This window comes from Zonotrichia leucophrys, chromosome 6 (assembly GCF_028769735.1).
Source record: "Zonotrichia leucophrys gambelii isolate GWCS_2022_RI chromosome 6, RI_Zleu_2.0, whole genome shotgun sequence".
In the NCBI taxonomy this organism is placed as follows: domain Eukaryota; kingdom Metazoa; phylum Chordata; class Aves; order Passeriformes; family Passerellidae; genus Zonotrichia; species Zonotrichia leucophrys.
The window spans coordinates 9,634,284-9,647,245 of NC_088176.1; the positions used below are offsets into that span (position 1 = coordinate 9,634,284).

At 37.2% G+C, this 12,962-nt stretch overlaps 1 protein-coding gene across 4 annotated transcripts in view; it reads right to left on the reverse strand.

The window, feature by feature from the left end:
- Positions 1-1,733: 1,733 nt before the first annotated feature.
- The window catches only part of SHOC2 (SHOC2 leucine rich repeat scaffold protein), a 59,415-nt gene continuing 48,186 nt past the window's right edge, over positions 1,734-12,962 (reverse strand). For all 4 annotated transcript variants that reach the window (XM_064716877.1, XM_064716878.1, XM_064716880.1 and 1 more), the window contains 6 exons: positions 10,954-11,084; positions 8,046-8,234; positions 6,630-6,752; positions 4,390-4,527; positions 3,786-3,903; positions 1,734-2,506 (listed from right to left, as the gene is read on the reverse strand). In XM_064716877.1, the coding sequence (XP_064572947.1) occupies positions 2,298-2,506; positions 3,786-3,903; positions 4,390-4,527; positions 6,630-6,752; positions 8,046-8,234; positions 10,954-11,084 (908 nt within the window). In that variant the 3' untranslated portion in view covers positions 1,734-2,297. The remainder of the gene's footprint in view (positions 2,507-3,785; positions 3,904-4,389; positions 4,528-6,629; positions 6,753-8,045; positions 8,235-10,953; positions 11,085-12,962) is intronic.

Consider the following 12,962-nt stretch of genomic DNA (forward strand, 5'->3'; position numbering starts at 1 on the left):
ACTCCTCCACAGGAATTTATGTGAGAGAGGGCCAGCTCCAACCATACAGTCATTAACCATGTACCTTAACAAGGTGAATATTCAACATATTTACAAACTGAACAAATTCAATCCTTTGAACTCTTATAAAAACGGGATTGAGGAGCAGACAGGGAATGAGACCAAGACGTTTGGAAACACAAGGGGTCGCCACTTTTGCTTTAAGGAACCATATTAACCAAACCAGTTTCCCCCCTCGGGACCTGAGGGCACAAACACGGACTTTGCAGTATATTCAGAATTTCAATTACAGTCTTGATACTAAGCATTTCAGCATCTTCATATTTGAACACCTTAGTGCTGAGAAAGATTAACTCAGGCAGAACTGTAAGGAACTAGCCTTTTATAAACTAAAGTCTAAACTGAAAAGCTACAGTAGATGTAAAAAAAAAAAAAAAAAGGGGGGGGGAAGGGGGGAATGACAGAGAGAGTGTGTGAGAAAGAATAGAACATACTTAGTAAAAATCCAGTGACATCTACAATAGTTTTACAGCATGTTTAAGCCCTCTAAGGTTTTATATCTCCACCTGCCTTCCATTTAAAACTTACTCCTTGTTAATGAAAAGACATACAACAAAACAAAATGCAAGTAGATTGAGGAAATATGTCTAAATAAGCACACCTGAAAGCCAGAAATAATATTCCCAAACTTCTGCATGTGAAACAGATTTCCCATGGCATCCATTGATTTGATTTTGTGCAAAAGGTGCAGCCCTGTAAGTCACACTACCCCAGCAGCAATTCCAGTGAGTATAAACACAACAGTTCTTGGGTAAGCATGGAAGGTGACTGCCTCGAGTTCTTACCCTCCTGAACAAGGACAACTGCAAGTGCAGCAATAGTGAAAATCTCCTTGAAGCATCTTCTGCCTTCTAAACAGCCAAGAAATTCATGGTAAAACTGAATGTCCACTACTTACAGTGTTTCTCATGAGCTACCAACATCTCTGCACAAATGAAAAAGGTGCCTCTTTTTTAACAGATTGGTTTAATACTGAAACAGATAGGATGAAGTTAAAAAAGAATAATCAAGATACTGAACTGAATATTTTGAAGCAAGTGCCCCAGCTGTGGGGAAAAGTGCATTTAGTTCAGCAGCAAAACAGCACAGTGTGAAGATATTGTGCTTGGACACAGAAGTTCCATAATGGAAGGAGGTACAAGGCAAGTTAAGATATAAAACCATAGTACATTGTTAACCAACCTTAAAACTTACATATATTGCAGTGTTTAAAAGTAAGACACATTCATTTATTGTACAAGGTCTATAAGGAATCCTTAAAATTGCCTGTTGTAGTTTATGACTCAACATTGTAATAAAAATGTACATATATATTATTTCCTTGTCACTTAACTGTACTGTTAGACCTCATGGACTTGTTACTTCACACAATGAAAACCGCTCTTCACTGAGGATACTCCACATTTTTACCAATCTGAAAAGGTTTACTTGTGCTAGAAAAGACCAACTGCAAAAGGCTCAGTTCAGATATGTTATGCCTGCAACTGATAACTCAGGGAAGCAAGATTTAAAGGAATTCAAGCTTTTTTTTTTTCTTTTCTTTTTGTTTTGACTGCATCCTTTTCACCTGCCAGTTGTTCTGATGAGTATGTTTTTAGTATACAAACTGGTTGATAAAAATTCATCAGCAGAGGCATATAAACTCTAGATATGATTGATTAAAACAGAGCAAATCAGAATAAAACAAAATCCAGTGATTTACTCTGACTGTAAACAATATAAAAACACCATTTGCTTCAAATCTCAAAATAAGTTAAAAGAAAATACCAACCTCAGGGGACATGACCCTTTCAGGTTTTGACACAAAAAAAAAGGGAGGGTGGGGGAGAGCAAAACAGAAAAGTTCATTATATAAAGGTTATACATTTCTCTTAACTGAAAGTAAATCTAAGCAAAACTGGTTTTGTCGCTTAAATTTAAACTTTGAGTTCATTGGCAATTGCTTTAAATGAACTGGCATTTTCAGATTATTCAGACAACTTCCATCAAGTTCAGCAAAGAAAACTTAGACAAGCATTTTTACAGAATTAAAAAAAAAAAAATCTAAATGGCTATGATTCCTCTATTAGCAGAAACACATAATGCAGTCTTAAATTTGCCTTTTTATATTATTTATATATTTATATATATATAATATAATATAAACCACATATATTATATTATATATACATATACAGACAATTACAACATTAATGCAGTTTGTATTTTGTACAGTGTATTGGACAAGTCGATGAGCATCAGACCATGGCACGATATGGTCCCTGCATTTTTAGGAACTGGATGATGAAGGAGGGTCCTCCTGCAACAATCTGAGGTGGAAGGTGGCTGAGTGGGCAGTTCTCAATACTCATTATTGACAGTTTGCTGCAAAGAGCCAGCTCAAAGGGAAGGCTGTGCAGATTGGGGTTGTCATTCAAATACAGTTCTTCCAGATTCTCCAGTGTACCTGGTTAAAATAAAATAGTAAGTAGTAGTTGTATCTTTTTGATTCATGCAGTTTTTAACTTTTATACAGAGGCTCTGAGTCCACTTGAAGACTCTTCCCTACACAGAACCTTGAGTCAGTGAGACTCCTGTTCTCAAGCACAGAAAGTTCTGTTCACCAGTACCTAAGCAAGCACCAACTTGCTTTAATTTCCCTGTAAAAATATACATTGAGGCATCTCCTTTAGATAATAAATGAACTGCAAATACAGAGAATAAGAGGACTGAAAGGGAATTCACCATAGCCATGCATGAGCTATGCAAGTGCAGGCAACATGGAACAGCTATCTAGTCAAAAGAACCTAGGAAATACTTATGCCATAGAGGATCTAGTCTCTCTTTAAAAATATTTATGTCATTCCTTTTATGTAATTAGAAACCATATATTAAAGACCTGAAACCATAACTCTCATGTGTCACAGTAAAAAACCAGAAGAGTGTGACTTCTCTGCACAGAAATATTAACTTATGAATTTATTAAATGAAACTAACAAGTGTGAAATTTTTTTCCTGAATTAAAATTTTACAGTTTGCCTCTACACATACTGCAATACAGATTAACCAGAAGCTGGAAAACAGAGTAATTTCTTTTTAAGACTTCCATTTCTCCTTTCAAAATCATAGAAGTCCTCCCCAAAATACTCCCCACTTTCCAATCTTATATACCATAAACATCTCCTATAACCCAAGAGACTATTTAATCTTTCACAAGAGAAAGCAGTGGGCAGGACTCATGGCATAGTAAACCAACCAAAAGGAGAAGCTATAGAAGAAAACAGTTGATAGCATGATACATGAAACAGCCACGCCTGACAATAAGTAACTATTCTCTCACCTGTGAAGATATCCAGCTTTAATAACCAAACTGTACTCCTTCAATGGTATTTAACATGTTCCTACTGATTTTAATTCCACACTTTGTTTCCACAGCAAACTCTCTCCACTAGCTTATAAATTACAAAGCTCTGGGTTTAGATTATTTTAGGTTTTTCTCACATTGAGGCACATATAAGATGAGCAGCTGTAATGGCTCCTCACCAAAGATGATGCAAGAGACAAACCATGCCTTCTTCATCTGCACATCACTCTAATGCTGTTCCTGAGGCACATCCTTCACATCAGGCTGCACATATCTAGAAGTTTCAAATTAATTTTGTGGCTTTTAGTGCTGGGCAAAATAGCTGGCTATGATATGTCCTTTGGCCAGATACACTGCATCAAACCAGACAAGAGGATCTTACCAATTTCCTCAGGAAGGTGTGTGAGAAGGTTCTCTCCGAGCCCAAGGTGCGTCAGATTGGTAAGGTGACCAATTCCTCTGGGAAGGGTGGTCAGCTGATTGTTAGTCAGAACCAATTTCTAAGGGAAAAACACATTTTTACAAATTGAATTAATGATTTTTGCTTGGAATGACAGCAAATTACAATATATGTGGCTGACAAATGAATGGGTTCTACTCTCCTGAATTTGAGCAAGAAAAATTTCAATCACTCATCAACATTTCAAATCTCTCTCAAGCATCACTGAATGTAAAAATAAAAAGATGCCTAATAAAACAAATGCCTAAACGTAGAAGATTTCATGAGCACGACTGAAATAATTCCTGAGGTGGTATCATGCTCATGGTACAACAGTTAAAACCTTCATAAATTTTTTGTTCAGTATTCACTAATAAAGCTGGGGAACAGTTAATGGGAAATAATTGTGCGTGAAGTTGCACAAGACTCAACTTCTGATTCTGTGTCCAGTCTCAAATAGTTTCCACTCATCCAAAAAGCTGCAATTAAATCAGCATGGTGTAAATAAAGGGCATAAGATGCTTATCTTGACCAATTATTGTTTCACCTGCAGATCCTTGAGGTAAGCTATTTCATTTGGCAAGGATTCCAGTTTGTTTTCCTCTAGATCTAACTCTCGGAGTTTCCGCAGATTTCCAATTCCATGGGGAAGTTTCTTTAGGAGATTGTTTGACAAGATAAGAACCTCAAAAAAGAAACACCAAACACAGAATTTCAGCAACAAGGTAAGTAAATAACAGATTAAAATACTCATTTTTTTAATATTTTCAAGTAATGAAGTCCAATATTAGCCTACATTTACATAAAGGAAGTAGTTGAACATTTAAAAAAAATAAAACAAGTCATTGATTTAACATAATTTTTTTCTTTAATGATACAAATACATACATTTAGGATATACTTCTTTCAAATATTATTATACATAATAATAAATGTAAAGCAAATACAATAGAAACCTTATTTCTTCAAATGACCAAAGAAAAACAATTGCTTCCTGAATTTGCCTACCATTTTGTTATGCTTCCTTATAGCTATCTCATAAACATGTTTTACATTATTTGCTGTGCTTGCCAAATCCTCCTTAAAAAGCTTAGTACTTCCTCTTCTCCCTATGTCCCTTTGGCTAGGAGCAGCAGCAAATAAACACACAGATGGGAGCACCTAAGCAGAGCACTGGCTTTCCAAAATGGGCTGCCATCACACACCCACGCTTACTACAGTGATGTCCTCTTGTTTTTCTCTTCATTTCTGAGCTGAATTTTAAATACCCCAGGTTCAAGAAGTGTATCCTTATTTGCAGGGTTAGCAGAGTTAACAGAGTTAACAGTTATTCATTATTTCACAGGCAAGTTAACAGGGGTTACACTAATACACCATTTTTCCTCCAGAGAAACCCTGCAGTTCTTGGAAGTAATCAAGCCTCATAACAGCACTGTGAGTAGTCAGGTAATTAATTACTGATTAAACAATGCTGTTATCTAGCTCTTTAAGGAGGCACATTGAGACATGAGGATGTGAAAGAGCAGCCAGTGTGGACCCTCGTGCCAGCCACACAGAACCAGCCAAGGCTGAGAGTTCCTCTCTTCTACCAATAATCTCAACTCTCACTGGTTTCATGGAACATGAAAACACCACAGGCAGGAACAAAACAAAGGCATGGTGACAATCAAAGTGAAAATCAAAGTGAAAGAAAGCCAATGCCTGAGGATTAGCACAAGCAGCATTTCAGTGACCATCCTTTATGCACTGAACATGCACGGAGCAGCGAGAACAGGAATATTTTAATTGCATATCAAGAAACAAAGGCAGGAACAGACAATATTACCTACGTGCAATGCAGCTGACTTAGCAGTGCTGTGGGAACCTTCACTTCTGTGTAAACACCGCCCCAACAGCTCTTTGTGTTTGATTTTTTAATTACAGAGAAACACAGTGGTAACAGGTCAGCAAACCAAGCAGCTCTCCAGCTTCAGCAGCTGACAGACCACCAGCAAACCCAGTTGTTAGAGGTTACTAATTTCCCAATCACATCAACCACAGCCTTCACTTAAAAGGGAACTGGGCTATTAAGTAACTATTACTCTGTCATAAATTTAGCCTCACACTACAGGAATAATTAAATATTCACAGAAGAAGTCACATTAGAAATTTGCAATTTCAAATATGCCATTTGTTATAGTTCTTTAACAAATTTTTCCCAGCAACTCACAGAGCCTAAAAAGTCCCCTCAACCGCCCAAACAAGTACCTCTGTCTTTCTGTCCCTCCAAGGCAATAATTTGTCTCTGCTGATGGCACCCTGAGAAACAGGATGAGGGGACAGAGCAGGTTTAGTTTATGCTTTTAACCTACGAGTTCTTGCCCCTCAAAGGCTGACAATTCCCACCTGGCTGCCTACGAGGTTCACAGAGCTACACTCAAACCACCCCTGGCTGTCAAACATTTCATTATGTTTTTCTGATCCCTGCTGCTTCCATGCTGGTCTCCAGGAATTGAACCAAGTTCAGCAACACTGCATTTACAACACGATTCCTGTTGAGAAAAATTTTCTTTCTACCTGGCTAAAAATATAGCTGTAGGTAGTGGTCTGTGCACACTCATCAAGAGCCTAAAGAACATTCAAAAGCCATTGACAACAGCCACAAACAGATGCAACAGGGGATTAAACAGCACAGATATACAAATTTATGTAGCTTTATTTGACCCAAAAGTAATATTACTTAAACCTGAAGTAGAGAATCCCTATGTTGCAAGTACTGACTTAGCTGTTAACTTATACTCTTCTCACCTCAAGAGAAACAAGCCCAGAGACATCCTCAGGGATTTTTGTGAGCTGGTTCGTCGCTAAGTTCAGTTCTACCATACTTGTCCAAGTCCCGAAGTCCAAGGGGAGAGATGTCAGCTGATTGTCCTGTGATTTAACATATCAAACATTTAGGGTCTGCCCTTGCCAGAGGCTGGGAAGGCATCTGACAGATTAAACCAACTGCTAACAGAAATACTTCATAACAACATAGTTGATAATGAAATCAGAAGAACAAAATGTTGGTAATTGGCCAATTTTTTTTCAAATTCCACCAAATATTAGTGGTATCAACCTAGAGTTACAGAATTGACTCTGTTACTAATATGAACTGAAGTGGAAAAACAAGAAGCACAAAATTCTCAAGATCTCACACTATGGTTAAAACATTGTTTGTCCTATTCCTGCTGAATACAATTGATGGTGGGTTCAAAAAGAGAAGAGAAAGTTCACTGTAACTTACAAAGGCACTATCAGCAAATGTTTGAATCCTAAAAATATATGGAGTTTAAAAAAAATCCAAACAAACCAATCAAGAGAATAAACACCATCACTAAAAAAATCCCACCAGAACCCACAACCCAAACCCTGCTGAGGGGAAAGAGGCCAACAAACCCACAACCAAAAGAAAGGAACCAAAAAAACCCCATATACTTTAATGTCTCAGAGTAAAAGCATCTGAAATTACTCTGAACATGTTACTGCTCAAAATATTTTTTAAATATTTGATTTAGACCAGACACCACAAAATCTTTTAAAAAATGGTCACACAAAGTTGTGGTAAACTGGCAAAGTTACAAATGGGTATGTGAAAAAACTGGACAATGCAAATTGAGGATTCATTTGTCTCAAACTGAATTCTAAAACAGTAGCTGAGCTTAGCTACTGCTCAAGCATTTCTTGAAATAAATCTATTAATAGAAAAATATCATCTTTTTTCCCTACTTTAACTGCATTAGCACACTTAAAAATTCTTTTGCTGCGCTCTTCAACTACAGCCAAAAGTCTCTAGACTCAGGTTTTGAAAGACTATATTAAAAAAAATATTTTACATAGTTCTGTTTAAAATGTAAACTGTAAGAATGTCTGAGGGAGAAATAAGCTAATCTACATGCTTGTGTCCCATGTGGATATTCACAAACTTTGCAGTCAGCTTTCTTATTTTCATTGTTTAAACTCAAGCAAATGTGACAAAATCTTAACTAACAAAACAAAGAATATGAGTAACATCTTGATAGCACAATTTTACACTAATACAGAATTATTTATATATGTGATAGCAGCAGCATCCACTTCAGCATGATAAATTAATTCCTTACATTATTAAGTCTGCCAGACTTCATGGAGCAGCAAACAGTGCTCCTCATTGATTTTACACAGTAGCATGTTTCTGTGCCTCACCTTCATGTTCAGCTTACTTAATACTTTAGCTCTGGAGAAAATTCCAAAGGGGATTTTATTGATGCGGTTGTGCTCCATATTGAGAGAGTAGATTGTGGAGAACTGGGACGGGCCACCCACAGGATAGGACTGGAAGCAGTTCCTGGCCAATGTTAAACTAGTCAGTTTGACAAGGCTGGATAAAAGACCCTGTAGAAAGAAGAAAACCACCCAAGAACTTAGGACAGATTTATTTGAATGCATCTCTTTTCCCTTATGGGTCTAATTAGAAATGTTTTCCCCCCCTCCAGTCCATCCCCTGAAGAAGTGTTGCAACACACAAACCAGTGTTAAATTTGATAAAACTTCCACCAGCAACAACCTCTGCTCACAGTCACCAGCCACTACCTTATTTCCCCCTTGCTCCCAGCATGCTGACTACAAAAAAAGCAAACATACCACATTTAAAAGCACAGGTTTGGGGGGTTTGGTAACTCTTTTCTCCTCTGAAAGCAATTTTTCTAGTGACATGTGCTCCAGGAGCACAGGGGCAGCATGTCCATCCCATCCTCAGCAGCTTTTTTGGCTCCAGCAACTCACCCACATAAAAATGGGGCCCAAAGAAATATCAACCCCACACAATGGCTCCCAAAAGAGGCATTTGATAATTCCAGTACAAATCTTTGGTAACTTCATAAAAAACCATACTGTGATCACAACTTCAGTGTCTTGTAATTATACCATAATAGTTTCAGATAATCAGACAGAGAAAACGAATCTGATGGGTTGGAAAATTCCATTGTTTTTTTCCTTTTTCTAAAATATTCCTAAGTAGTTACTGCTCTATTTTTTTCCCTTAAAAATAAAAAGCAAGAAGCCTGTAGGTAAACTGGATAGCAAGGGCTGTCCATTGAATCCAGAGTTTCATTTCTTTTGACAATCTAATTAGATTCCAAAATCCCAGCAGCCCATATCTCAGTTCATCTGTTAGCTACGTGCCAAGCACATTGCTGGAACTGTGGAGATGGATAATGAGATCTAAATTACTGCTGAAGTGTCACCTTTGCTTATTACTACACCAACTTGAATCCAGCCCTATTTGCTTAAGTATTACAGAAATTGGAGATTTATGCATGGCATTACATACCATAAATAATACAACATCTGCAATCAGGAATGAGCAGTAACAAGATAATGATTCCAACCATATTCCTAATGTCAGTATTTCTGGATTGCAATTTGAGCTCCATATTCATGGCAAATGCTTTAAGAACATGGCTTTGCTGTTTCACCAGCAAAGCTTTGGCTGATTTTATAAATAGTTTATTAACATTATTGTAAATAAAATAGGATCTAAAGGGGACTTACCAATGTGCCCTGGCTAAAAATTTAGACAGTGGGGGCATGTCAGCAAATATCAGTGAAGCATTTTCCCCACTACAGATAAAATAATGGATCTTCAAATCAGTATCAATCTAACCCAATCATTAATTAGTATAGTCCTTGGTTAGGAAATATTGTTTCTACCTATACTTTAAATAACAGATATTAGTCCTAGGGTTAGGCAGTCCCTGAGCTCTAAGACAGTTTATTGTTTCAGATGGATCTTGGCATTTCAAAAAGCTGGTTTTAAAGGCTGCTTGTATACAAAAAAAATATCTAAAATATGTTAGCTAATTCACTGTAATAGCCTAGAGTAATTAAATGCATTTGAAGGGAAGCAAGAGAGCTTTGGCAGTACAAAGAGAACAATGCTCTTACATCTATGAGAACTGTGGCAGGGTTGCCTTCTTTCAGCCCATCCTTTTAAGATAAAATATTTATTAGGCATTGTGTCAGCAGCTTCAGCTATGTTTTGAAATTCACAAATTTCTTCTACAAATACAGTTCTTTGTCTCATAGCATAACATGTTTTATTTTAAACAGATTACAGTATAAACTATACACTTCTGCAAACTTAAGTGTTAACATATTGTGGGCAAATATACCTGAAGAAGGCAGCACAGCTACAAAGAGGTTTGCATTGTGACTGAAAGTGTTTTAAAGCAAGTAATCATCCCTCACATTAGCTTTTTGTAATTACACTGCAGCTGCTTTTGTAACACGGCTGGGTGGGGTGGGCAAGCTTAGCTCTCATCCTAAAAGCAGCCTGGTGGCTTTCACTCTAGCATTTTCCCAAATTATAGTCTTGCACAAACGTTTACTGAATTCTCTGTTTCGGTCTATCATTGATGAGCTCAGAAATTTATCTGAGGAAAATTAGTTACTTACTGGCCTTTGTTACTGTAAATACTTTGCCTAATTCCTAATGCATTTTGTTTTCTTCTATTTATAGTTTGCTGCATACATATTTAGATAACCTTTAACCTCATTTTATACTAGTAATCTAGACAACTTGGGGTTGTGGGGATGACAGCTTAGGAAAGCAGTTTGACCATCATTAAAACAGAAGAGACTATAAACTTTATGTTGTGTCATGAAGTCTTCATCTTAAAAGGTTCTAAAGAAATTGAATAAATATCCAAAATAAGAAGCAATCACATCAGATTTTTCTTCTGTCATCTGAACAATTACTTCCAGGCAGTAATGCTTCACAAAGCAGAACCACTGAGAAACACTTACCTGGCTTGAAGGGTGGGAATCTGAACTCATTACTTAAGGTTTTCTAAAGATACAGCACAGCAAATACAACCACATGTGCTGCTCCCAGTTTAAACTCCAGTTGTATGACATTAGTCTTTCTATACAGATTAAATATACCTAATATTTACACAACTGCCATCATTCACATTACTTTTAGGTTAAAACAAAGGGCATTCCTCAGAGTTAAGAGGCAAGATGAAAGAATTTCCCTTGTTCCACTCCCTTTACAAAACATGGATGCTCTCCAGCAGCATCCCCTCCCCAGTCCACTCCCTCTACTCCTCACCTCTGGTAAAGTAGAAATGTTGTTGTTCTCCAAGTTCAGCTCATCAAGTTCACTGCATTTTGCTAAAGACTTGGGAATTGCTGACAGCCTATTGTACCTCAGGCCAAGACGACTTAGACTGGACAGATTTCCTACGGGTAGAAAACAGGTGTTAACATGCTGTGAGAATCACACAAACACACAGAACAAGGTGTGACTTCTGATTCTTCTGTTATCTCTCACCCTACACTTCAAAATTTCAAATGGTGAAATGGGAGCTATCATCCCAATACAGGAGAATCACAGATTTCCAACGCTGAAGTCAACCATGCAGAAGTAGCTTGTGCATATAACATCTAATTCTGAAGTTCTGCATAATATGATAAGCAAGCAAAGCTTATTGTCCTGTTGTAAAAGTCCTTCTATCCTGATCTTTGTATCATCAAAACACATTATCATTTTCCAGATGTCCCAAAATGACTTTTTAAAATTACTGACGTTATCATTCAATGCCATCAACCATATTACCAGAACCTGGGCATGCATCATACAACTCAGGTCCTGGCAAAACAATTTCCTCTGCAGGGGAAAAAAACCCCACAGCTTTACCATCCTCCAACAGCAAGAAAACCTTTAACAGGTGATAGGAAAAACCCCAGAATTCTCAAGTTTTTGAGTGACACTGAAGGAAAAGTCTGGAGGAGGTCTACAAAAATCTGGACAGTAGTGCATGTAAAAGTATTTCTGAATATTGCTAGGCTGATGGTCTCCAGTTGATATGTCTTTCTGTCAGGGAACAAAAATCTTGAGAAACTTGCAGCTTGAAAATTTCCCATCTGAAGCTCCCTTTAGCTCCAACCTTTACCATCTAACAAGTTCTAAAGACCAAAACCAACTGCTCAAGGATATTGTTGATGGCGCTGGGGCATTTATCCTCTCCTGCAGGTAGCAAGGCCTTGAACTTCACTGAAAAGCCAACTGCCAAACTGTACAAAGAAACTCCACCTCTGGCTCATCCCTACAATCAGAAAAGGTGCCTGTGCAGGTTTGGACTTCACACCAGGGGAGCTTGTGAACACACAATTAATTCACACAATCAGTTCCTTGCAAAACATTTGCTGGTTTACACTTGCTTTTATGACCATCCATGGTACAAGGAAACAAGAATTTAACACATGGTAGAATAAATAACCAGAAGAATTTTAAAAGATGAAGGGGTCTTAATATGTACAGCCCAACTGCTCATTAAGTGAAGGCTATATTAGTGTCTATGCATGGGCACTTATACAAACGGGAGCACAGCAAAGGAAGAAGTAAATGTAGATTATGTTTGCTAAACAGACAAAAACTTTCACCACCGCAAGCAACAAAATATCTCTTTCCTGAACCTGGTCAAAATAAATGCCCCAACATCACCAAACAGTTGGGAATGTAGATAATAAAAACTTGAAACTGGAAAGAATGCTGTATGATTTCGCTGTAGTTCTAAAACAGAGAAGTCACAAGAGCAGTGAAAGTAAAACAAGAAAACAAAAAATGTTAGCTCTCCCATAAAACTGCAACTGAAAAAAATCCAAAACCCACAAACCCTTTAATATAGAACAAAAATCATCTACATCTTCCAAATCGTGAAAAAAACAGGATGAGTTTTCAGTGCATAATCTGATAATTATCTGACAAGCTTGGCAACAATTTTCTCTTCGTAACATCAAAAACTAAACAAAAGTCACAACAAGTAGCTACACACCATTGCTTAACTAATAGTATTTTCAATTGGGTGTTGAGTTCTATTTTCTGAAGTGCTGGATTCTAAACAAGTATAAAATTAAGTTTTATAGAAGCAGCAAAGAAAATCTTCATTTAATCAGAAAAAGGCATTTAAAATCCAAGGCTATCAATACTGCACTGCAGTGCACAAATCTTCATCTTTTCCTGTTAAATCCTGCAATGCATATACACACTAAAGAGAATAAAGATCTATTCTGATCCTACAGTCCACTAGTAAAAAGACACAGATTTGTACATAATTT